This window comes from Episyrphus balteatus, chromosome X (genome assembly GCF_945859705.1).
Source record: "Episyrphus balteatus chromosome X, idEpiBalt1.1, whole genome shotgun sequence".
NCBI classification, from domain to species: domain Eukaryota; kingdom Metazoa; phylum Arthropoda; class Insecta; order Diptera; family Syrphidae; genus Episyrphus; species Episyrphus balteatus.
The window spans coordinates 6,652,203-6,679,265 of record NC_079138.1 but is presented as its reverse complement, the minus strand read 5'-3'; the positions used below and the strand labels follow the sequence as shown (position 1 = coordinate 6,679,265).

Genomic DNA, 27,063 nt, shown 5'->3' with positions numbered 1-27,063 from the left:
CCGAATGTGATTTTATTTTTGGAGCTAGAGTATGTCTCCCAGATTCCGAGGCCAATATCTTTTGACCAAAGTGTCCAAATTCGTATAAACTTGTGATAGTTCATAACGGTTTTTGAAATGGAATAAGTGCTTCGACTTAAGCCAGAACTATAATTGTCGGATGAAAACGGAGGGGAACAGCGCTCGCAACCGCACTCGACGGATGAAAACTTGTAGAAAATACAAAGAAAACAACAACAATTGACAGTAGCTTCCGACTCCATCCGCCAATTATAGTTCTGGCTTTACGCTGAAAAAAAACATTATTCATTTTCCTCTTTGGCTTTTAAAGTCCTTTCTTACACAACATTTAAAAAAGTGCTGGTTACCAAGTTCACAAAGTTTGGCAGTTCGAGAGTTGAGCTCTGAACGATAACATCTGTCAATTTGCTTTGATTCGTATCCTTAATTCACACGGAACCACTTGCATAAACTCGCTGCAGCATAACGGTTTAGTCTGCAGGTGAAACAGTAGATATATTTTAATACTAAAGGTATACCTAGAGTCCTAGACAGAGAGAATTACGGTACCTAGATAATTTTATCATTTTCCCTTTCAACCAAATGTCATTCATATGATTCAAAATAACGAGTTTGACTTTTGTACGTATCGCACCAGAAGCCAGAATTTACCCTAAAGTACCTACCTACTAACACTCAAAAGAGAACCAGGAATTACTTACCCATAATATGGGTATAAAAACACAAATACAATGATATAAGAATAACGGATACTCATTTTGTGTTAGAGGGTGATAGCATAGAAATTGTTTATGCTGCTACTGCTACTAACTTACTACTGCCGACGAAGCTGTTTAAGGGTTGAAAAAACTATCCCTTGTCACTTGTACATCCCCTTTATGTTCATGTTCAGGTTCATTTTCATATCCATGTTCGATGTTCTCTCGCTCAACAAACACCACCATGGCGATGGCAGCGACAGCGACAGAAGTGAAAATAACGAAAACTTCTTACCCCCTTAAAAATATGACGAAACGTTAAAAAAGAAATGAACAGGAAGGACGAGGACTACTACAAACTTGCTCTCAATACACATGTACTCATATCTGTGTGTATGTTTTAATGTTGCTGTGTTGTGTTGTATTATGCTGTTATTCTGCTTTGCTCTTCTAATTTTACGTGGTTGTTCGTATTTCAGCGCGAGCGAATGCAAGAGCTAAACTCCTCAATCCTCCTCAGTCATAGTTTAGTTCGTTTTGTGTAACGAACATTTTGGGGTTGTCGTTGTATATTTAAGGATTATTTATTTACATTTAATATTAATTATATTTCAAACATCTTTAAAAAAAAAAACAACAAAAAAGAAAAAAATAATATCCAAATTAAAACTTAAAAATTATGTTAAACTTTAAAAAACAAACAAGACCATCAAAAAACGACGACAAAGACGAACACTAGCTGCTGTGAAAAGGAAGAAACAAAATAATACCAAAAAAAAGTGATTGCAAAAAATAACAAGACGTCATCTAATTACTATCCATCCCTTACACGTTTACACGGGGGTATGATCACCATAACAACCCCCTTGGTCTTTTTGGTTTTGTGCGGTACAACTACGAAGGGTATATTCTTATTCTCTGCTTAAATACTTTTGCTACATTAAAAAAAATAGAAAAATTAATAACACAACAAAAAAATAATGTATATTTCTAAAAACAGACAACTTGAAATTTTGAATTAGAAAAAAAAAAAGAAATATAGCTATTTGTCGAGATGCAGAAAGCTCGTTTTGAGTTTGAGTTAAATTTTTTTTTCGAGCTTGTGTGTTGTGTTTCCGCCGGATAAGGTAATAGAAAATTAAAAAAAAAAAAAATGAAATCAGGAAATCGAGTTCGAATTACGCATCACATACGACGACGAAGAACACTACGAGTACTACATTCCTAATTGCTTGTATTTAAATAAATTAATTAACCAAACATACGTCGTAAAATTCTTCCTGAAACCAAATTAGAGAACAAACAACCAGGAACTGCAACATTTTTTTTGTGTGTGCTTCAAGAAAAAAAAATGTCCTTTTCTCCAAATCGGAAGTGAAGTGTTAATAATAGTTTGTAATTTGAAAAATAAAAAGTTTAGTGTATCATAGAAAAAAAACTACCCCTTCTCCAAAAACCCAACCTCCAACAAAACAAGGGGGGAAATATTTTCAAATAAAAATAGAAAAAAAAAAAAAATAGCATACTACGAGTGGAATAAGAATATCTACAATTTTTGTGATTGTGAACAAAAAAAAAAAAAAAAAAACACAAAACACAAAAAAACGAAGCCAAGGATAAACAAAAAAGCAAAAATATAAGAGAAGCGAAGGATAAGTAAAATTCCAGTAGGTTTCAAAGCTTTTGTTTGATAATCTTTTTGTTATTTTTTTCTTCTTTTTTTTGCTTCAAGTCGAAAGGCTACTGCGTTCATAAACTATGCATTTTTTAGTCCTTTCTTTTCACTTTATTGAATATTCTATAATGCCGCCTACATAAGCCTAGCTATAGTAATAAAACTATAAAGCCAAAATCTGCAGCTTATGTGGACTGGCGCTCCTGGTGAAGCTCTCTATTCCTTCCAACTCAAATCCTGCCTGGTGCTTCTGCTTGATGAATTATGGTTAATAATTATGGGGTTCCCTTTACCTTTTTTATACTTATGAAAATGTTTATATTTGTGTGTTTCCATTTTATTAGAATAGGTATGTGTGTTTGTGTCTGTGTGGTTTGAAACACTGTAGTGTTGTCTGTTGTGTCCTGTGGTTATTTGTTCTTTTTCCACCTGCTTGGCCATGATCAAGATGTCAAAGTTGGACTTGTTTATAACACGTTTTCTAGTTCCTAGATTTTGAAAATATATGACTAACTTCTTTGGTATATTTTTTTTGTATCTGACTAACAATAGAACATCACGTCCACCAAAAATAATTTTGGTCTCATATTTTTTTAAACTTATTTTGACAAATTTTCAAATCAGCTAGTAGATCGCCAGAGGCGTACGTTGAGCTCCTGAGGCTCCGGGGCGATAGTAAGTTTTGGGGCCCTTGTTATCTTTACTTTCTTTTGAGTTTTTGGAGTTTTATGGAGTTTTTTTTTTGTTAATTTTTAAAAATCTTATTTAAAAATTTCATAAAAAAAACTGATGGTCGAAAAAATGTTCGTCGGATTTGTTCTTTTCTTATTTAAGAAAGTATTTTTAACTTTCGTAAAATTCCTAACTATTTCCCATATTTAGAGTGAGAAAAAAAAACAGATTACAGATAAATAACAGTAAACCTTTGATGAAAACATCATCCTATATCTTTTTTTAGGCTCCTGAAATGAAAGACCACAGAATATTGTTTCCCAGCTACATAATTTTATGTAAATTTTTAGGGCCCCTGTATAGAAAATCCCACGTGGGCATTCTTACAGTTGTTTTTAAATTTAGATTATTTAAATATGTTTTTGACATTAAAAGAAAAACTTAATTATCTACTTTGACTAAAACTTAATTATCTACTTTTGCGGGCTCAAATACTTTTCATTTTTCTCTTCTATATTTGGTGAATAAAGTCCTTAAGATAAGTATTTTAGGTGAAAATAAAGATTTGTTTACTTCGTTATTTTATTTCTCATTACATTTTTCTTCCTTATTCTCTTCTGGGGTTCCCGGGCCTGGGCCGGATTTAAAGGTGTGGAGGCCCCGGGGCAGCAAAAAGTGGGGGCCCCTGTCCCTTATAATTATTTACCAAGTAAAATGAATATTTAGTTTGGTCCAGCATTTTTAATAATACACTTTGAATCGAAGGTCTTACAGGCATATAGTTAAAAATTATTTAAAAAGAAAAAAAAACATGACCTTGAACCAGCCCTGTTTTTTAACTTTCAATTCTATTTCATGAATAAATTTTACTTAAAACATGAAATTTCTCGCAATGTCGAACTATGCAAATACAAGTGCTATTTTATTTGACACAAAGTCAGTTTAGACCCCAGTTTATCTTAGACTGGGGTTTATCCAATGTTATCTGATTAACACATACAATTTAGAGGTTTCCAGTATAAAAAGTGGAGGTTTTGGAAATAGTAGGATAGGTAGTATTTTGAATTGCTAATACTTCGCGTCGGCTACATCTTACACCTAACTCAACTTTTACAGTCCGGATAAATATTACAAAAAAAAAAAAAAAAAAACGATTCTTTAATTTTTGAATAAATCCAAAACAATATAAAGCCCTTCATTACAATTCATAATGCTAATGTTTAACGGCCATATTATTCACCAGTTTAAAAAATACATCTGGATGTAAAGAAATTGAAATGTGAAAAATAAATCCAAATGCATAACATTCACAGCCCTCCCCTGAATCCGGTCCTGCTCCGGGCAACACCTCGGCTGCCCCAATGGCATGTACCCCCCTGACTGTCGCTGATATGACACACTAAATTAGAAGTTTGACCCGTGAATGGTGATGAATGACAAAAACCCGTTACCCCAAAAAGAAAATTCCCAAAGCCGAAATCCCCAAGACACGCGCGATTTTATTGCTTGATAAACCACTATCAATAAAATTTTGATTGTTCTCTTGACAATTTTTCTATTAATTACCGATTTTTAATGTTATTTCAAAAATTGCCAAGTAAACAATCAAAATTTTATTGATACGAATTTGAACCCAAACTTTAGAACTTGGTACACTTTTAAATCTCATTACTTTTTGTGCCAGCATAATTTCAACATAGGAGAACTTGGCTCTTTTTTTTAACAGTAATGTTTTTGTTGTGATTTCACTACTTTTTGCAAGGTATGGCTGTAGACTTGAAAATCTCTATATTCTCAAATTTTGAGTTTTTTTCTTTTTATAAACTACCAGCTCTATCATTCTACCAAATTTCAAGATTCTACTATAATCAGAAGTGCTCTATAATATTTGATGAAAATTCAGCGGAAATGGGCGGATGCCACACCCCCTGAATTGAAAATCTCAAATTTTCGATTTTTCCCTTTAATAATAATAATAATTTTGATGATTAATAATAATAATAATTTTGATGATCTGTCAGTGAGTCAGTTACGGTTTTTGCGATTTTTGAAGCCCTGTATCTCAGAAACTACTCATCGTAAGAGGCTGAGATTTTGTAAGGAGTTTGGTTTTAACCAGCTTAACAAATGAGCATCTTTAGTGTGGAAGTTAGAGGGGGGTCGAAAATGGCCTGAGTTGTTTCCTGTAAATAAGGGTGTAGTGCCAAAGTTGCTAGAGAACTTGGCTATAAGAAATTTAAAAAATGTAGCGATCTCTTCTTGCGAATGTACATAAGTGTGTCAAAGTGGTAGATGAAAAAAAAAAAATATTTAATATTTTGTAACGATTTCATGTTTTACATTTTTATCCCAAAATACGTTTAAATAATTCAAAAATAAACAAAAACTGCCTATGCTGGGTTTTTTTTTTTTATTTTACAAATTCGGTTTTACTTGCATTTGTCATATCGATTTAAATCCGTCTCAAATCAAATGCACGACTGGGCCGCACGAAAGTGCTCTTAGAGCTCAGGTTGCATTAAGTTTTCAAACTTTTTAAATTAAAATTTAGAATATTGTATACTACGTATTACGTACATAATATATACAATACATAATATGAGAAAAAAATGCAAAAATTCGTCCTTCAAAGGCAAAAAAAACATCTAGAAGGAATTTGAGCTTAAAAAAAAGTATGCGATCTTTTACTAAAAAAAATTCAAAATCTATAAAACCGTTATTGAAAAAAATAATTTTTTGAATTTTGTTTAACCCCTAAAACCAGAATTTCAAAAAAAATTAATCTCCCGTTTTCTAAAATTTTATTTTTCAAGAAAAAATTTTTCAATTTTTTTTAAATCCAAAAATGCAATGTTTTAAATTTTGATTTAGATTTATGCTAAGGCAATTGTATAAAAAAAATTTGATAAAATTGAACAAGTTATTTGGGAGATAGTCAGCAAAACCGTTCTACCCCTAAAACAATATTTGAAAAAAAAAAACATTAAAAAATAGATCTGATCTAAAAACTAATTTTTGCAAAGTTGGTATATGACAGGTACCAGGTACCTATTGTTATTTTTGGCCAAAAAATTAACTCCAAAAACCCCTCTGTACTGGGTCCCAAAAACTTTAAATACCATATTTGATGAGAATCAACCCATGCATTTAGGCTGTAGCTCCTTCTACGGACTGACAGACATCCTGGCAGAATGACACATGGACAGACAGACCGATTTTTATCGCATTGTCTATCATTGTAATGTCATGTTTGATTGTTATGTTTTGTACGAATGCATAACTTTATACGAGTTTATCGCAAGTAAAAAGCGATTTAAAATGTAACGATTTTTCTTCATTGGATTGCAGATCGAATTGTTTGTTCTTGTACCTTTAATACAGGCACAGGCACCTGTATGGGCAGCTTTTTTTTAAATTCCATATCTTTCTTTTTTATATAAGTTTAGAAAAAAAAATTGGTTTGTCTGAACCCCAATTATTTTTTGTCTTAAATTCCGAAGCCGATATCTTTTGACCAAAGTCTCGAAATTTGTTTTGAATTAAGGATATGAATTAATAATCAGCCGAAACAAAATTCAAGCGGCGAAAAAAACACACTTTTAAAATTTCCTCCAAATCCATCGATTTGTGAATCAAACAAAACGTCTCTTTAAGCTTTATTTAAACTGAAAAGGAAAACTTAAATATTCTCTGGTCTGGTTCTTGAGATATTTCCAACCAAACATTATTTTTTTCATTCTTTTCTTACATTCCGAAGCCGATATCTTTTGGCCAAAGTCTCGAAATAGGTTTGAATCAAATGATCATAATCAATAGGCCTTTCCATTCAATAGTCCAGTGCATTTATAATTTGACCCAGCAGTTTGTACCACCCCCAAATTTGTTTTGCTCATTCGATAGAGCATTGGCTGAATATCATTACCCTGATTTTACGCACTCACGAAATTCACCTTTCGGCCGCCATCTTGGATTTTAGTTTTTGTTGAATATCTCGATTTCTATTTATCCTACATAAAAGTTGTGTATATAAGAAACGTAGGCAATTAAATTTCGCGTCTTTTATGACGTTAAGAACACTTTTTCAATATTCTGAATATTAAAAAAGTTACAAGCCAAAAAAGTATAAAAAACAGAAAAAGTGACAATTTTAAAGTTTTGAGCACTTTTTATCAAAATTATGAAAAAACCTTCCGAGATAAGATTATTCACCTTAAAATTCTCTACAACTCTGCTATACAACTTTTTTTTCTATCGCTATAAATACAAAAGTTATTAATACTTTTTTTTGTTAAAAATGCTCTTTTTTGTTTGTGTTTTTTTATCTTTACTTTTTTCTTAATTTGTTTTTTTTTTTACCAAATCTTGAATATTAAATGATTAGTGAGTATTTTATAGCTTTATGTTACAAGAGAAAATTCAGGACCTGCAATTTTTTTTATATTTAAGTCTCTTCATTTTCGGGTATTTTTTAACAAAAAAGTATTAATAACTTTATTAATTATATATATAGAGAATTTTAAGGTGAATAATATTTTCTCAGAAAGTTTTTTCATAATTTTGATAAAAAATGCTCAAATCTTTAAAATTGTCATTTTTTCGTTTTTTTTTTTAAACTTTTTTGGTTTGTAACTTTTTTAATATTCAGAATATCGAAAAAGTGTTCTTAACATGTGTGGATCAGAATCAAAACCCATTTTATCCACTTTTTTTTATTTCGAGTAAATCGAGAAAAACTTGTAAAAGACGCGAAATTTAATTGCCTAAGTTTCCTGTATACACAACTTTTATGTAGGATAAATAGAAATCGAGATATTCAACAAAAACTAAAATCCAAGATGGCGGCCGAAAGGTGAATTTCGTGAGTGCGAAAAATCAGGGTAATGATATTCAGCCAATGATCTATCGAATGAGCAAAAAAAAAATTGGGGGTGGTACAAACTGCTGGGTCGCCCATATATGAACATCATAAATGCACTGGACTATCAAGTAAAAAAAATTACAAATTCTGTTTTTGAATTTTCGAAAAAACGTCCAAGGGGTAGTTCTTGCTAAAAAAAATACATTTTTAAAAAAGTGAGACATCAAAATAAAGGTATCTTGAAGCTCTATTCCAGCAGCTATACAAGTGCTTCGAGGGGTCAAATGCATTTCCTTCCGTTTCCTCATGCAATTGGGTTTTTATAATTTACAGCTTCTTATCAATTGGAAAAAGTATTTTTATACCTAACATAGAAATAAAAAAAGATATAACCAAAAAGTCATAAGTAGGTTCCTTTCCCTATTTTAGTGTAAAAAAACACAAAATTTTCATGTTCACCCCCTCTTGTGGGTGTTTTTGTTTCAATGTGTTTTTCGAATTCGAGTCTGAAAGAAGATATACAGACTTCAAAATAAAAAAAAAATAATTTAATTACAAATAAAAATAAACGCAACCCAGCAGGCAGAGTCATAAGATTTTCTCTCGTCATGTAAATTCTAGTTCCAAAGTAAACCAAAACTAAAACGAAAACCCTAATGACAATAATAGGTACCTACACATTTTAACTCGTATTTCGTATATCCATATCCACCCCTTATGCATTTGCCTGTGTTTGATGTACAGATATAAAATTGCTGTGAAAGGTTTAAATAAAAATTATTTTCATTTTCAAGCCTGCGCAAGGGTAGGTAGCAAGTCTTTGCACATGGTTATAGAAAAATGAAGAAGTACTGGCTGAGTGTAGGTACATAACATTTCTATCGAAAGCTCTGTCAGCCGTTTTATGAGTAATGAAAAAACATGATAGCGAAGGTTTCTAATCATTTCTTTGTGTTTTCTTTTATAATTTTTAATACATCCTTCTAGCACATGGCAGTAAGCTGAAGTTCATGCTAATCTCTAAGAATGCATACACTGGATGTGATCTGTCATTTTATAAATTCTCGTAGTTAGCATTTAATAAAATTTCTGTTATGTTGCAACTCAAGTAATAGAAAAAAAGTAATTCAATGTGTTTTAACTTGAAAATGCTCATCTATTTTCAAGTATAACTTTTTAATTTTGAAATTAAGGCCGTGTGTGAATTGCGTTAAATAGTTAACAAAATTTTGACACTATTGAGGTGAATAAAAAATTTTCAGCTGTTAAAAATTTATTGGGCTCTAGGACCTGGTTTAATTTGAGTTAAATATTTTTTGTAGATGGTTTTGTTTTTTTTTTTTTTTTTATTAAAAAAGGAGTTTTATGGCAGAAAAGAGGCAGAGAAAAATATTAAATAATAAGCCATACAGCTGAAATTTTTTTGTTCACCTCAATAGTGTCAAAAATTTTACACGATGTTAACTATTTAACGCAATTCACACACTGCCTAGATATGAAAAATTAAAAAAATAAATTATCTAAAAAACGGTATTAACAATTTTTTTGTGGGACTTACGGATCAGAAGATATCGGTGAAAAACCGTTCACACTTTTTTATCCAATATGGTGGTGAAATGGGGGATTTTCAACCCCGGACACTAAATTATGTTATCACCTTAACCCCATTTTTGTAGAGGAGCTCAATACAATCATTTTTTCCATGGGGGGAGGGTCTACGTTTAGGCAGGAGGGGCAATTTTCTAAAAAATGACGAGAAACTAATAAAAAATTATTAAAAAGCAACGGCAACACTTACAGTTATGAATGACACCTTTTTCAAAAGCCAATAATATAAAAAAAGCCAAAAGATAAAAAGGATATTTTCTTATTTTTCAACTTTCTCAAAAACTAGTAGGGAAAAGAGCATATGGTTTTCATTATTTGATAAGATATTGGTTAAGGCAGTTTATTTCGATTAATTTCATATTGAAATTTGACAAAAATAATATTCAATGTGTTTTTTTAAACTTTTTTTTCCCCAAATTTTGACTTTAAAATCTATTATTTCGAAAACGCAAGTGATTGAAAGAAGTTGGTTTGAAAATTAGAATTAAGTGGTCAATTTCAAATTGTAAAATGTAAGGAATGTAGTTATCATTCAAAACTGTAAGTGTTGCCGTTGTTTTTTGATATTTTTTTTCAACGCCTTAACGGGGAAGATCGACCCCCTCTGATAGTAGAAAAATTGATAATTCTCATCACCTACATTATCGTAATCGTGACAACTTTTGGTTTTCAGTTATGAATAGAGCTTAAAGAGACCTTTCATGTGTCAGTTTTTAAAAATTTATTTTTTTTTTGCAAGGGGTACCCCTTTGTTTTTTTTTTTTTGTTTTTTTTTTTTTTTTTTGAAAAATCAAATTTTCGAAAAAGGGACATTGAATTTTTTTGAAATTTTGTTTTTAGATGTTAATTAGTGATTTCTACAAAATGGCATTACAATTTTATTTTAAAACTTTTTTTCCAAAAAATTATTTATAAAAAATTGTTTTTTTTTAAAAAACGGCTCTAACGATTTTGAAATTTTTTTTTCTAAAAATGCACGTTAATATATCAATCAAAACTGCATACTTGTTTTGGAGGGCAATTTAATTTCAGATTTTATTTTATTTTTTTTTTTTAACGAATTTTATTTTTTTTTTTCCAAATTTCTGTATAAAAAGTCTTAAAAATTTAAGCAACTTTAACTCCAAGAGCAAGTTCGTGCGACCCAGTCGTGCATTTTATTTTTAATGTATTTGAAAATTTAGAATAATGACCAATGCCAGAATTTTTATTGATTTGTGTTGGAATCATATATTTTAATTTATTTGTATAAAATTCCCTCTAGGGCGAAAGGTATTAAATATATTTATCATTTTTCAGCCATGTAGCAAGACATTAGCTACAACTGGAATTGGACATTAAACAGACAAGAAGAAATAATTTCATTAACATAAACATAAACAAAACAAAAAAACTTCTACTTAATGATTAAAACACAAAACCAGACCTTCAATATGACATGATTGTGATATTAAAGTAAGTTCACATATGGATAGATCAATAAATGCCTCTGCAAATTGCTGCACGAAACGTTAAATCCAATCTCTAAAGTGTAAAGGATAACAAATATTTCAAAATTCGTCACCACTATCGGATACCAAATACAGTCCTCCCGTGCAAAATGAGCATGGAATCTATAAGTGAAATCATAGATCAGCAAACACTGAGCGATCAGCTTGTCATCGATACGTCGGATTTGACAACTGGCTCGAGTAGTCACCATCATGAAGGTGGCGGTACAGTTGTAATGGTCCGCACGATAATCGATGGTATTTCGTCTGTATCGCCACCCCAACAACATCAGCACTCACATTCAAATTCCAATCAACAACATCACCATTTAAATCACCATCATATCCAGAACAATCATCATCAACAGCAGCAAGCAAACAGCAATGGACACCATCATCACCAGCAGCATCACACGTACCAACGCAACAATACTGACGTAGGACGCAACAACAACAGCAGCAACAACAATGGCAACCAGCGACACAACTCACATCATTCCAGCCATACCACGAATGGCGATTACTCTGGCTCAAATGTCACCTTAGAATCGCTGTCTTCATTGAGTGGAGGACACTCGCACATCATAACGCATCATGGGCATAATCTAGAGTTAATTAAGCAAGAGCACAAGGGGAACAACGTCGACATTGTGGTCTCCTCGGACCAATTGTCTGATGAAGTTACACTCAATCAACAGGCAGTCGGACGCCATGAAACGTTGTCTGTGATCGTTCAACCGCAGGATGAGTCGCGAGATTCACAGATTCTCAGTCCCGGAAAACTTACACCGTCCTCATCCGATATGATAGAAAGTGCTCTAGAACCAACATACCAGACGCTCACCTCCGTCAATGGCGGCCGCATGTCTCCACCAGGTTTTAGTCCGACATCATCATATGCCACACTCACACCGTTGCAACCTCTGCCACCTATTTCTACGATGTCGGAAAAATTTGCCTATGGCGGACACTCTGGAAATGTTAGCGGATCATTCACAGTGATGCAACACCAGTCCATTGGCATTAGCCTTGGCCTGGGCGGGGTGAATTCACCGTACGCTTACGATAAACTACCATCTATGGGGATGTCACCACCGCACAATTATTCCTCATCACCTACCAACACACTCTCCGGCATGGGAATGTCCCAACAGCATAGTCCGCTCTCTCCACAAAGCTCCTACAGTCAGACAGAATTACACTCACCGCGAAAAAGCATCTCACCAGCGGGCTACGATTCACCATACGGTGGTCATCGTGATATGCTCGGTGGCCAGCAGAACCTATCCACACAACACAGTCCTACAACTCTATCACCGCATTCTGGGTCGTTGCAATCACCTAGCGGTAACACAATAGTCACCAGCTTTACCAGTGCATCAACGCTACCTTCAATTAATGGAATGTCCACAATTGCCCAGCACTCATCTGTAATATCACCCCTGTCACAATCAGCTGCATCTGGTGGTGGGCTAGTACAAATTTCAACACACCACATGCATCGAGAATCGTCCGTGGGACAGTCACCATCACCTCCCATTTTATCGATTCACTCACAGCATCATGTCATAACAAATAAGTCCAATGGAGATGGAACCACAATCTCAACATCGTCGACCTCGTCCCAAGCGGACCAGCAAGCAACTAATGATGGCATAGTGATAAACACCTCTTCGACAAACGCTTCCGAAGGTCTTAGTGGCATGCATCTGATCAATGGCAATGGAAATAACAACAGCAGTAGTAACAGTAGTAGTAATAGCAACAATAACAATAACAGCAATCAAAGTAATAACTATAATAACAACAACAACAACAATAACAACGTTTGCGGCAATGGAACGTCTGTGTCTGTTTCAGCAGTAGCAACCGATGTAGAAGAAATCAATACAAAAGAACTTGCTCAGCGGATATCGGCTGAACTTAAACGGTACAGCATACCGCAAGCAATTTTTGCTCAGCGTGTACTGTGTAGATCGCAAGGCACCCTCTCTGATTTACTGAGAAACCCAAAGCCATGGTCGAAGCTGAAATCGGGTCGAGAGACATTCAGGCGAATGTTTAAATGGCTTCAAGAACCTGAATTTCAAAGGATGTCGGCATTAAGAATGGCGGGTGAGTGTTTACACAATTATTTTTGCATAGTTTTTTTATTGTAAATATATTTGGCACTAGAGATAGGTTAGAGCTTAACATAAATTTCACAAATACTCACAAACCATCAGAGATGGGTGGGAATTGAGCATATTCATGAGTAAAAAATCAATTTGGTGCTATACCTATAAAGACAATTGTCTTAATATTATCCGAAGCAAACTGAATTTTTCATGACACTTCCAAAATTAGCCAGTAGATTAAAGCTGAGTGTACACTATTTTTATTTTCAAACCTGCCTGGTTCGATTAGCCCAAGATTTTTTTCGCTAAACCACCCTTAGTTCCAAAATTATAAAGGAATTATTTTTGTTTACCTCAAAAATCACAAAAAATATTTTTTTGTATTCAGTGTAAAAATCGTTGGTTTTGCACTGTGGTTTGTTTGTACAACGTTAGCCCAGGATAGCTCCTTTTTTTATTTTCGCTATTGATCTTAGTTTAAAAATTATAGATGCATTATTTTTAATTCACCTCAAAAAAAAAAAAAATAGTACGCATACACCACAGTGACCAACCTCTTAAAAATCAAAATAGTTTCTTTTTCTCAGTGTCAAAATTGTCCTTTTCTCAATTAACCATGGTATAATTCCGACAAATTACATCACCTCCCCCAGGGTGGGCTAACGAAAAAAGTCTCGGTTATCCTGGACTAAACTCGGGCAATGGAACCAGGCAGGTTTGAAAAAAAAAAAAAAAATTAACATAGCCATTCGAAGATCCTCTAATATTGGACAATTTTTCGCTTAGATACCCATCCCACACTAAGAAAGAATTTCTTTCAAAAGACACAGAGAAATTGAAGCTCAATACGCTCTCGTATTTTGTTCACCCTGTTTATAAATAAAAAACAATAGGTACCTATATATTTTTAAGAGGAATTAGATAATTTGCTAAGATTTTGAAATTCCTCTTTTCAAACCTTCCGAAAAATAGTGTAATCATAGAAAATTCCGCATTTGAAAAAAAAAAAAAAAATAATAAACCCGAAAACATATTGATAAAATAAACAGAAATAAAAATAAAATTTTATCAACTTAACCTTAATTTCTAGTTGTTGATGTATAACCCAAAAAGATTTTATATTTCAATGGGGATTTATTTCTCTTTTTGCATTTGACTTCGTCAAATGATCCAATGAAAGGTTAATAATAATTTACCTAAAAGTACCGATTCATTAGTACCTACCTACAAATGTAGCTCCAAAAACTATGAAATGCAAAGGCCCAAATACTACACCCTTTAGAGCGCGCAAGAAATCTTGTTTGACATTTAATTAGGTAACTTTGGTTTTTATGTAAAAAAAAGGTAGGAATGTTGTGTTAAATGCGAAATTCTAATTTTTCGTTTAATTTCAGTACATATCGTACGTTTGAATTTTGTTTGTATTAATTTTTGAATGTTAAAATATGCCACTTGCCAAAGTTGAACTTTCAGATTCTTTTATGAATTATCTGGCCTTGAATTCTTATAACTCTTCCTTACTTTGTTTCTTTTCAGATGCAGAAGGTAAATCAACCCTTTTTTAATTAAAATATATCGAACTGGTTACAGAATTTTAGCCCATTAGACGCTGATATAAAAAAAAAAAAAACAAAAAACAAAGGAGATATTAAGGCTTATGTTTATTAAAATGCTGAGCGACATGTGTCATATTCTTCAGCTTTAAAGTGGTAAAGTGGCAATGCTGCGCATAGGTTTCAATAATTCTATTTTATTATTTAAGTGTTTAATACTGAGCTGTCATGAGCTTAAGATTATATCCTTAATTTATGTGGAACTCTTTAATCTATCTAGCCTTGCGATGTCGTCTTCTGGTGTGATTGAAACAAAACTGTACTTAAGTAGTAAAAAATTTGTTTGGAATATTAACTTTTTTATTTTTTCCGTTTATATATCTAGTAAACTGTTCATTCTTGAATTTCTTAATAACACTGTGCAAGTCGAAATCTTTGACATGTGCGCTGTTGACTGTTTCCCCTTATTTCGGACCTTAGAAATCGATTGGCATCATTAGTTTTTCGATTTGTCTGTACGACTTAGAAAAAATTTTTTTTTTTAAATTGCTATTTATTCTGCTCAAACGTTATTTGCTACCAGCATAAACAACTGGCTTTGTAAAAATGTATATCTTAATAATGAATGTGTTGCGGTTGTGTTGGAATACATTTTTTTTTGCATTTGAAGCTGATTTGTTAGAAAATTGCTTCTACCGCCTAAACGATTTAATCTTATTCTTCACTTCCCATATAATTTTTTTTCTAAATAATCTTTATACATCATTTTATTTATGAAATTAAAAAAAAAAAAGTTTTGAAAATAAATGTATTATTAGTTTAAAAAACAAAACGGCAACACCGGCAATTTTTAACACATAGATTTTAAAGTTTTTTTTACTACCGACGTTTAAGAATATAAATTATCAAAATTGGATCTTTAATTTGCTTTAGTTACTATGCTCAAACATAATAAAACGATAACAATGCAAAAAATCCAAATTTCTTGAATTTTTTCAACAAAAACTTGCTAAATTGTTAAATAAATTGCATAAAATTGTTTATTTGTCTTCATACTGGTAGTAAATAACGTTTTAGCAGAATAAATAGCAATATAAACAAGAAAAATGACTTTAAACCGGGCAAAATGCTTAAAGTTACTGAAAAAAACTTCCGAAAAAAATTTAGTTTGAAGTCGTACCGATAAATCGAAAAACTAATGATGCAAATCGATTTCTCAGGTCCGAAATAGGGGAGAACAGTCAACAGCGCACTTATCTCAAAAATTGTTTTTGAAAAAACTTCCACAGTGTAATTTGTCAGCAAACGATTTGGAACTGGTCATTTATCTGTTTGACCAAAATTCTCTATTTCCATCGTGAAAAAGTTCTACTTCCATTATTCTACTTTTCTATAATTCTATATTTCAAAATTTTTTTTCGGATTATGTAGTTCCTGATTTTTTATTTATAGAATTATAATGCACAGAATTTGTAATTGTGCCATTTTTGTAAGTTATTCGAGGGTTGGGGTCGAAATGCTGTATGTTGCAAAATTCTGTATTAAAAATACTGTATGCCAAAATACTGCATGTCAAAATTACTTATTTAAAAAACAATCTGAATTAAACCACGTTGCATACCTAAAACGGATTGCGAAAAAATTAAATTTGTATTGATTTTGACATTTTTTGTTTCTAGAACTGATTTACTTTTTTACTTCAATAATTATGTTTGTATAAAATTACGCCTTTATTGTCAATAATTATATTCAAAGCTAGTATATTATGTGTTTTTTTTTTTTTAATCAAATGAAATTTCTTGCCGTACAGAATTTTACAAAATCAGTATTTTGTTCATACAGTATTTTGACTTACAGAATTTTGTATTTACAGTATAATGACACACAGAATTATGGTCTTACAGTTTTTTGACTACACAGAATTCTGTGTGGTCCCGTTATTCGAGATTTTGAAATACTTAAATACTCCCAACTTATAAGCAATTTATCGAAAAGGAGTTATTAGATAAAGGTGTACAAAATTTTCTCGTATTGATTAATTTTAATTTTTGCAAAAAAAAGACGGCAGGACTTTTAGTACAAAACATTACAAATTTTAAGAAAAAACATGATTAGGGTTTCAGCACCAGAGATTTCTTTCACAAACCCGTTAAATAATAATATTAAGCGGACATAAGATTTGCTGGCCTTTGGTAAAATTCAGAGGGCATATCATGAAAAATCTCAGTTCTTACTTGATTGAGTCCATCTCAATGAACGGACAAATTAAAAAGATACAACATACCTAGAGTGCTTAAATCATATTTTAAACATAAACGCAGCACCTAAAAATAAATAGAAAATTCATTTAGGCATGGTAGTGTATTATCAAAAAAAAAAAAAAAAAAAAAACAAATAAAATTAAAGCTTAGATTTAATCAGCGCTATTCTAAATAAAAACTTCCGGGGAAATTTTGTAATCATAAACCGGCACCCAATCTAATAATTCGTTTTGTAATTTTGCTCTTAAATATCATTCTTTTTTGTAAATAAATACAAAAAAGCGCGAAAGGAAAAGAGATCTTCAAGTTTTTCGTGATATCCCCGGGAGTTTTGCATTCAGAATAGAACTGAATTGGGAAATTAAGGAATCGCAATATAAATAAGTACCTAATCGATATTCTTTAAAGTAATGAAATTGTTATTGTCTTTTTTTTTATTACAGCTGCTCAAATTCCTCAAAGAGGAGGTAAGTTCAATCAAACTATTATTTATTTTATTTTTTTCTTTTTGTTAAATTTTATTTATTTTTAACTTCCCAGACAGTGGATTATATAGATATTAACAGATTATTTAATAACTTTTTGAATTTCTTTTGGCTTAAAAGAATGTTTCCGAGCTTCAAGTCAAAATGATCGCATTTATTCAGATTTGTTCTCCAACACTTATCAACATACCCCACAACTATTTTGCTTCTAAAAAACTTTACTCTTTACATATGCTTCTGTTGCTTCTATAAAGCTTTTTAAAAGCAAAATCGTTAGTTGGGTAGTACTTTATCTAAATATCTAATTTTAACTCTCTAATTAGTATTTTATTTTTTTTTTTAACTTTTAGGTAACAATAATAACACAGGATATACCCCATCAGCAATAACAGGTAAATCAAATTTATACCAAATTTTCCGATAATAAAACAAGTGTGATTTTTTGCCACTAAACTTTGGGGCATAGTTTAAAAGATCATGAATGAAACGTATATTTTTATTATTTTTAGGGTGTCGTCGAAAAGATGAACCACAAATTGAGCATATGCCAACGCCTAAGAAGCCTAGACTTGTTTTCACCGATTTACAGCGAAGAACTCTTCAAGCTATCTTTAAGGTAAATTGAATTTTTATATATTTTTGTAATTGTGCTTATATCTATTAAAAAAAAAAAAAAACAACAGGAAACAAAACGCCCATCAAAAGAAATGCAAGTGACAATTGCTAGACAATTAGGCCTAGAACCAACAACGGTTGGCAATTTTTTCATGAATGCTCGTCGCCGTTCTATGGACAAGTGGCGAGATGAAGATCCCAAAAATATAAACCAATCATTATTGTCGCCTGGTAATCAGCATTCATTAGATTTGGACGATGATCCAGATATGGACTTGGATTTGGGCCAGGATGACTTCGATCTTGATCAAGATCATGACACTGATCCAGATCATGATGATATGTTGTGACATAACCCAGCTGCCTCCCCGGAAGTGCTAATGAAATCAACATCTTCTGTTGCCCTAGGCAATAATAGCAGAATAATGAATAGCAGCAATAACAGTAACAGTGCAAACAACACTGATATTGAATTCACTTTAAGTGGAAACAATATCCAGAAGCAATCAAGAACTTCTACCAACACATCAGCTGATATCTGTGATGATGATTTGAGTTTGTATGGTATGTACGTAAACGAGCCATCAAGCCATCATCAGCAACAGCAACAACACCAACACCAACAACAACAACAACCACAGCAACAGCAACAGCAGCAATTGCAACAACAACAACAGCAAAATCAACAAGCGACAATCACTGTTATCCGGGGAGGTGGTTCTAATAGTAACAATAATCAAAATATTAAGATGCAATATTTGGTACGTAACGAAAGTGCAATAATAATGGCAAATAGTGCAAATAACCAACAATATCAACATCATCAACAGCACCAGCAACTAGACCAACAATTAGATCAGCAACAACAGCAACAACAACAACAACAAAAACAGCAGCAACAACAAAGAAGTCAGCAATTACAAAACATTTTGCAATACAATAAAATTTACAAGTCAACAATTATCGTTCCGAACGCGGCAACCAGTGCAACACTTACAAGAATACCCTCAGCCAATAAGATCGACTGTGAAGTTGATATCCGGTGTGAACAAGAGCAGCAGTTAAGTGATGATGATCAAGACGTTGGCCTCAGTAATGGGCTTAACCTAAATGGCAGCAAATCAAGCAGCAGTCCTATCCACCATAATCGAAGAGCCAGACGTCTACAAACTCGATCACCAACCCTCACATCCGTTTACATCGAGGACTTTAATTGCCGAAGCAACCGCATGACACCCATCACAGTGATTCAAGCTGGAATCACTGGTGGATCATTAGAATCAATAAACAATAAAAACAAACACTACCACAACAGTATGAATGAACTCGATAATAATGATGCTTCTAATGAGTACATCACTGCAGAGGACCATCATTACCAGTACCAGTCATCACAATCTGACACAGCATTGAGCGAACAGACAACAACAATCGCCAACAACAATCGGCACCGATCGCGACACATGATCGAACAACAACAACACCACCACCGGCAAGTGGTGACAATAATCGACGAGGACAATATTGTTGATGATGACGTCGATGACAATGATTACACCAGCAGTGGCAACTTGTCCAATTTCATTTTGAAAAACAGCGCCAACGAGATCCTTATTGGTTGCAACAATAACGTGATTGACGATGATGAAGATGACATTCCAGGTGGAGGTGGAAGCGGACGTCGTACTGCTTCCGGTCAACACAATAATGAAATCGATATTGGAGATATAGATGATGATGATGTTGTCCATCATCACCATCATCATCATCACGATGACCTGTTGGTGAAGGATCACAGCAGTAATCATCTCGGTGCACACAATGATTGTGTTGAATATTTGAATGATGATTTGGAGGATCTTAAAGTGATGATAGTGTGCTAACCTGCTTCACATCCATCATAATATACATTGGTTCTGGTCGATAAGAAATGTCAACAAAACATAAACAAAACATGCATGCACGTAAATAATATAAAAAATATATATATATAGTTTGTATCGACTAAGCACATAAATGTTATGAAATTCCTTCCGCAATTGTGTCCTTTGCTTAATATCTTCTCTAAACACGTTTTTATCAGTCATCATCACACAGGAACATGAGAAAATTGAGTGTTTTTTTTTTTTTTTTTGGTTTTTTCTTAAATTTTGTTTGCTTCGTTTTCATTTTTGATTTAATGTTGTATTTTTTTTTCTAGTTTTGTGGAGTGAATGAGTTGGCACCAACCATTTTACATGCACGTTAAAAACCACAATTTATACATTGGGTCTATAGTTGGTTAGTCCGTAAGGACTTATGAGGTATCTGTCTTAAGCTATCGAAAAACGTTGAATTTATAGATGAAGCATTTATTCACAACATTTTATAATTATTTAACAGAATTTTTTAATTGCTTTTAATGAGACTTTGAATTTTTTGCTCATGGTTTCGTTTTTTTTTTCTATTAAGTTTTCAAACATCATTATCAAATTGATTCATATTGGCGTTATCCGTATTTTTTTAACGAGCATTTTACAATGCAACCAGGGGGTCCTAATGTTTTTTTTTTATTTATTTATTTATTTTAAGCAATATTTGACTTTCATTAATAACGACTCATTTACAAAGGCGTACGTTGAGCTGCCTGGCCCCATGGCAAAACAATTTTTTCGTTTCTCTTAATTAAGATAGACATCACAAGAGGTCCTTTTAAGCTCTATTCATATATGAAATCCAAAAGTTTCTTGGAGGTTTGGTTTGGTTTGGTTGGAACCCAAATATTTTTTTTCTTACCTTCGAAGACAGATACCTAGGTCTCTCAAAACAAATTTTGGTTTACAGATATGAGCAGTTCAGAATAATAATGGGTCAAGTCCATTTGAAATTTGTGCATTATTTTGAACTTTGAGAAGCTTTTTCTCAGGAACTAAAGGACCTTTTGAAATAAATATTTTATACATCAATATTTCTTTCTTTCATTCCATTTGATATAAAACGAAACCCTTAAAAATTAAGGCCTTAAAACATACAACCTATAGAGAAGTGGACTTGGCCCATTTAAAAGTTCAGTCTTCTTTTGATTCCTTAAGTGACACAGTAAGCTTACATTAAAACAAAATCATACTTAAAGAATTCAATTTTGATGAGAAACTGAATGAAAATTGATGATTCAATTTACTATGTGAGTTGAGAACAATCATTTAGATTTCTTTTTATTTCAAGACTTTTCAATAAGTTTTTGTTTATTTTATGTTTATGTTTATGTTTTTAGTTTTTATTTTGTATTTTTTTTTGCAGTATGATCAAATCTAATCTCTCAAAGAGTTGTTCTGCACCAAAGAATACAACTAGAAATAATTCTCATTCGATGCATTTCAAATGTATATCTGACCCTTACAAACAACAAAAAAAAAAAAAACAAACAAGTACACAAAGGGAGAGCAACCATTTTCAAAAACAAAAAAAAAAAACAAACAAACAAAAACAAATCAATACAAATTTGGCCTTGATCTAAATTCACTTCCAAGGTTTAGGTCTTTAAATGTATTTTTTAATGCTCTTTAACTATAAAAATTGAATATTTGTAAAAAAGAAATTAAAAGACAAAAAAAAAACTAATACTAAAAACAACACTCATTTGAAAAAATTTTGCATTAACTAGTAAAAAAATAAAAAATTAGTTATAACTTGAATCTTAATGAGAAATTATTTGCCTTGCGGTGAAGACCCGCCCTTTACTATATGCAGAATATATAAAAAAAAAAAAAACATGCATAATGTACATAAATTAAATATAAAAAAAAATAAAATCAAATAAATAAAAAAACAAAATAGAAAAAAATCATGATTTCAATACAAAAATTCAAACTTAAATATTAATAAAAAAAAAAAAAAACAAAAAAGATAATAACCTATGTAAAGTGTACCTACATAACAAAATATAAAATCTTTTAAATGATTTATTTAATATATATGCGTATTTATGAATTTATGTTTTGACAAACGATTAATGTTGTATAATGTTCTTTGAACATATTTTACCATGTAAAATTTTCCCAATTCTCCCTCCTAACTTTCGTTTAATTGTTCCTTTGTTTTGTATTATAGTTGAGACATTTTTTGTATAAATAAGTAACTTATATGTCTCTAAATAAGTCAAAATATCTACATCATTCCAAATTAAAAATTAAATTATTATATTTGTTTTGTATAGTACCTTAAATGCGTTTGTCAAAACCAAAAATTTAAACCAAAACCATAATGTACTGAAACTGAATTTTATTACAGTATGAACAGATTATCGGATGTAAGAAACTTGTTTATGAAAGACTCCTTGTTTGAAATTACATAAAACAGTTCCACATAAAACTTTTGTTAATTTTAAATTGGACTTGATGATCGGTAGTAAAAAAAAAGCAATCAATTAAAAACTAATTCATGATTTTTAACAACGTTTCTCCATGGTTTTCCGGCTTCATCATTGGGTAAAGATTTATTAATTTTTTTTAATTAATTAAGGAACAAATTTTATAAAAATTAAGTTTTACCAGTTGATTTGAACCATTATTTTTTTATAAAATTTGTTCCTTAATGTAATTCAATAACAACAAAAAATAAATAAATCTTAACCCCCTGATGAAGCCGGAAAAACCCGGAGAACCTTGGGAAAAAGAATGAATTAGCCCAATTTTAATATGGTATTTATTATCTTCAACGCTATATATTTAGTTGTTAATATAATTTTATAAAAATCACAATCTCCCAAGAATAAAAATCGATTCAGTCTTCTTTGGTGACTTTTAAAGGCAATATTGTAGATTTTTGAATGAAAAGTCGTGGATATTGATATTCAATATGAAAGGAGATTCAATTACGTTTCAAGTAAGCATATATTTGAAGGAAATTTATTAAAAAAAAAAACTGTGTATAATGTAACGGGTATAATGTGTATAATGTAAAGGTTCTTATAAATTATATAAACACTAAAGAAAAATCAATTACTTCAAATTATAAGTGATTAACACAATTTTCTAGGGTTTCTTTAAATAATGCTTGCTTTGAAAACTTTAAGAGTGTTTATTTTTCCCATCTTTTACTCAGAAAATCTGAATTATTTTAAGTTTTTAGATTGAGGTATACAAGAAAGTACAAAGTATAAATATTTAAATACCATCCATTTATTTCTTAAACTTTCACTTAAATTTTGTTCCAATTAGCTGCGTCAATTTGCGTTGAATTACTCCTATTTTAAGTCCTCTAAACAACATCTTACATCCGATGTATACTGTGTACACTAGAAACACACACAAAAATAAAATTAAAAAATCATGTAGTAAAACGTATTTAGGCTTTCCAATAAACATACAAACAATTTCTGATACAAAATTAAATAATCAACTCAAATCTTTGAGCAAAATTAAGCTTGCAAAAAAGAAATGAAAACTAATAAAAAAATAAGATGCATCCATAATATTATTTCATTAAGAAAATACATAAATACAAATTGTTGTCATTAAAAAAATAATAAAACAAAAAAACATAGAAAATATGCTCTTATTTAAATCCCAAAACATTTTTTTTATGCATATATTTCTTTTGTATAAAATTACATTAATAAATATATCGCATCCATTAAACAAATTTAAATTTTTAATATTTTGATTCTCAAAAAGCTTCGTTTTTATATATACTGTATGTAACTGTTTGTTTCATAAAATTTTTGTTTAAATTTTAAATTAAAAATGCTTTACCCAAAAATGTATGCAACATATAAAGAATTACTCTATAAGTTCTAAAAATAATAATAAAAAAAGTCTATTTTTTTAGTTATTAAGTGGATTAGCTGATATTGTTATGTAATTTAGAAATTGAGTCTAGTCAATTTTTTTATTTAATCATGTTCTTATATATGTATGTGTATAAAATTTATATTTAAGTTGAATTTGTAGAATAACAAAAGAAAATTATTTATTATTCCTCTTGTCAATATTGTGCAACAATTAATTAATTTTTTTTTTATGTTTTTATTTATTTATGTATTTATTTATTTATTTATTTATTTATTTATATATATATATATTTTACCACATCGTCTTTATGTGACGTACATAGATGTGTTAGATGTGTTTTTAATAATGTGTATAGTTATAAATATTGTATATATAACAAAAAAAATATAATTTACAAACCAAAAGAGGCGGTGCGGTGGGTGGGTGGTGGGAAAAGGAATACCATTTGTGAATTCAGTTAATTTGACTAAACTTTAGATCCTTCTGAAAAGTTTTGTTTTCAGCAAAATTTGATGGGAAGATTATCTGGAAAAAAAATATATTTTATTTTAAATAGTTTCGTGACTAAAATGGACAAGGTTGTTTTTTTTTTTAAAAGGGCTCTAACTATTTTGATAACAAAAAACATTACTGTACCACATAAGATCCTAACTTTGAAATAAAAATAATAATTTTTTATCCGTCAACGGTTCTTTTCATAGAACTGATTTCTGACTTTCTTGCAAGTCAACAAAAAATTTTGTATAAAAACTTTTTTGTATGCTTAAATAAAAAAAAGCAAGAAAAAATTTCAAAAATATTTCAATTTTTTTTTTTTGTTTGAAAAATCAATTTTTTCACACAAGAATATAGTATTTTCTTGGAATTTTGTGAAAAAATAATTTCTTCAAAATGGCATACCAAAATTTTTTTTTTTAAATTTTTTCGAAAATATTAAAATAAAATATTTTTAAACAAAAGGAAACCAACAGTTTAAAACAAAAATTCAAAAATTCTTTGTTGTATAAGTAATCAAATGTAATATTTCATTTCGATATTAAAACCTTTTAAATAGGTGTTTTCGCAATTTTAAAAACAGTTTATAAGGTTTCTTTTTAATCCTTATAAAATTAATGATCAAATTGAATATAAATTATTGTTTTATGAATGCTACAAAAAGCTTAAATTTTATGAGAGCAAGTGTTTGTTACCTAGTCCAAGATTTTATTTTAATTTGTTTTTTTTTTTTTATCAAGCTGGGTCTTCCATATATCTTATATATTTTTTTTTTATTTTTTTTTAAAGAAAATTTGTGTACCAATTTTGATTTAATTAATTCAATCATTTTCTTTTAAGTAATTTAATAAAATGTATTCATTTAATTTTATTTTCTTATGGATATAAAAAATATAAAATGTAAAAATTGCAAAAATCTGTCAACAAAAATTGTTTTGGTCTTTATCAATACTGATCACAACATTATTTATCTTTAATGTTTAAATCAATTTCGTAGTTATTTTCACAGTTTAACACTTTTGTTGATTTTTATAAAAAAAAAAACATAATTTCGAGTTCATTCTAAACAAAGTTTAGTTTAAAATGATTAACAATATTTAAAGAGTCCAGAAAAAAAACTGCACTTTTAGTTTTTAGTTTAGTTCCACTTTTAGTCAAAAATAAATTTTTTAAAATGGGAAAACACTCTTGAGAATTTTGTTCGTTTCCGAGCATTAATCGACTTCTAATGATTGAGTTGCTGCCAGATGTATTTTCATCTCTTTTTAAATCCCCCACCGAACCCTACCGCTTAAGTTTCACTCCACACTTATGGGAAGTTTGACATCCAATTCCATTAAATTCTCTTTTGGCTTTTATTTTTCAATCAGCAAACCAAATATTATAATCTTATCTCATACAACCAAAGAAAATAAATTATATAACTTATCACAAATGCAGTTATAAGTTCACAATTAAAATTATTGATATAAGATTGTTTTGATTGAAAAAAAATAATATTTTTTTGTGAAAACTAGAAATAATAATAATAAAAAAAAAACAATCTCTGTTTAAGAAATACCATGAAAAAAAATCGTAAAATATATTATTATGAATATGGGACAAAAGACAAGGAAAATAATATATATTAGTAACAATATAATAAGAAAAAAAAAACAAAAATAACTTAAACGTAGTTAAAAATTATTTAAATAGGATTTAAAAAAATAGCTAAACCAAAAAGAGTGCATGTTTGCACGAATATAGATAAATACCAATGATAAACAACAATGATAATAACAATATTTTGTTAATCTATGTATTTATAAGTGTAAGGAAGAAACAAAACAAAAAAAAATCCTAGTCATATTTCTAAAAAAAAAAGAAAACCAAAAGAAAAACCTAAAATATAAGAAGTAAATTATTTGTTATTATAAATATATATACTGTACGAATAAAAAAAATACATAATTTGTTGTGAAAACTACACACAAAGAATTAATTTATTGATTATGTGCTTACTTAATTTTTCTCTTGTATATTCAATAATTAAGTTTTTTTTTTTTTATTTTAGTACCTTAGATCATAAATAAACTTAAATCATAAAAACCAAATTAAAACTAAAATGATCTTAAATATATAATTCATGCAATGTATTTCACATAAAACAAAAATTTGCGATCATTTCACAAAAGAAAAATGCAATGATGTATAAGTTTTTAAATAAATAAATTGATTAATAATATAATATAATTAATAAACACAAATAAATAAATAACTCAATTGCAAATAAAAAAAAAAACAAAAAAAAAACAATTAAAAAAAAACTTCAACACAAACTATAAGCAAATATTAATTGTATAAGAATTAAATAAATATTTATGTATATATATATATGACTATATGTGCATTGTGCGAAGTATATATATTATATATATTCAAAGAAACTATTATAAACAAAAAAAAAAAAATTGAAAGACAAAATGATAATTCATATATAATAAGGGACTATTTGTAGTTTGTTTGATTTGCACATGCACCTACTTATAAAAAAAATGAAAAGGTAATAAATAAGAAAAACATATAAGTAAAGATAAAAAAAGCAATGAACAATTGATTAAACTTGGTTTTAAATAGTTTTTAATAGCCTGATGAGGATGTTAGAGGAAATCAGCTTTCAAAGTAAATGTGAGTATAATTAAAATTTATAAATTGGGCATTACATATGACAATAAGCCACAAACGAATTGAAGTCTTGAAAAAAA

At 30.1% G+C, this 27,063-nt stretch overlaps 1 protein-coding gene across 1 annotated transcript; it reads left to right on the top strand.

The window, feature by feature from the left end:
• Window positions 1–1,081: 1,081 nt before the first annotated feature.
• Window positions 1,082–21,460, top strand: LOC129920562 (transcription factor mef2A). Its single transcript, XM_056001903.1, is given in 6 exon segments — window positions 1,082–2,386; window positions 10,832–13,137; window positions 17,397–17,420; window positions 17,789–17,830; window positions 17,948–18,054; window positions 18,122–21,460. Coding segments are annotated over 5 exon segments (3,993 nt in total). The 5' UTR covers window positions 1,082–2,386; window positions 10,832–11,132; the 3' UTR covers window positions 19,937–21,460.
• Window positions 21,461–27,063: the final 5,603 nt, after the last annotated feature.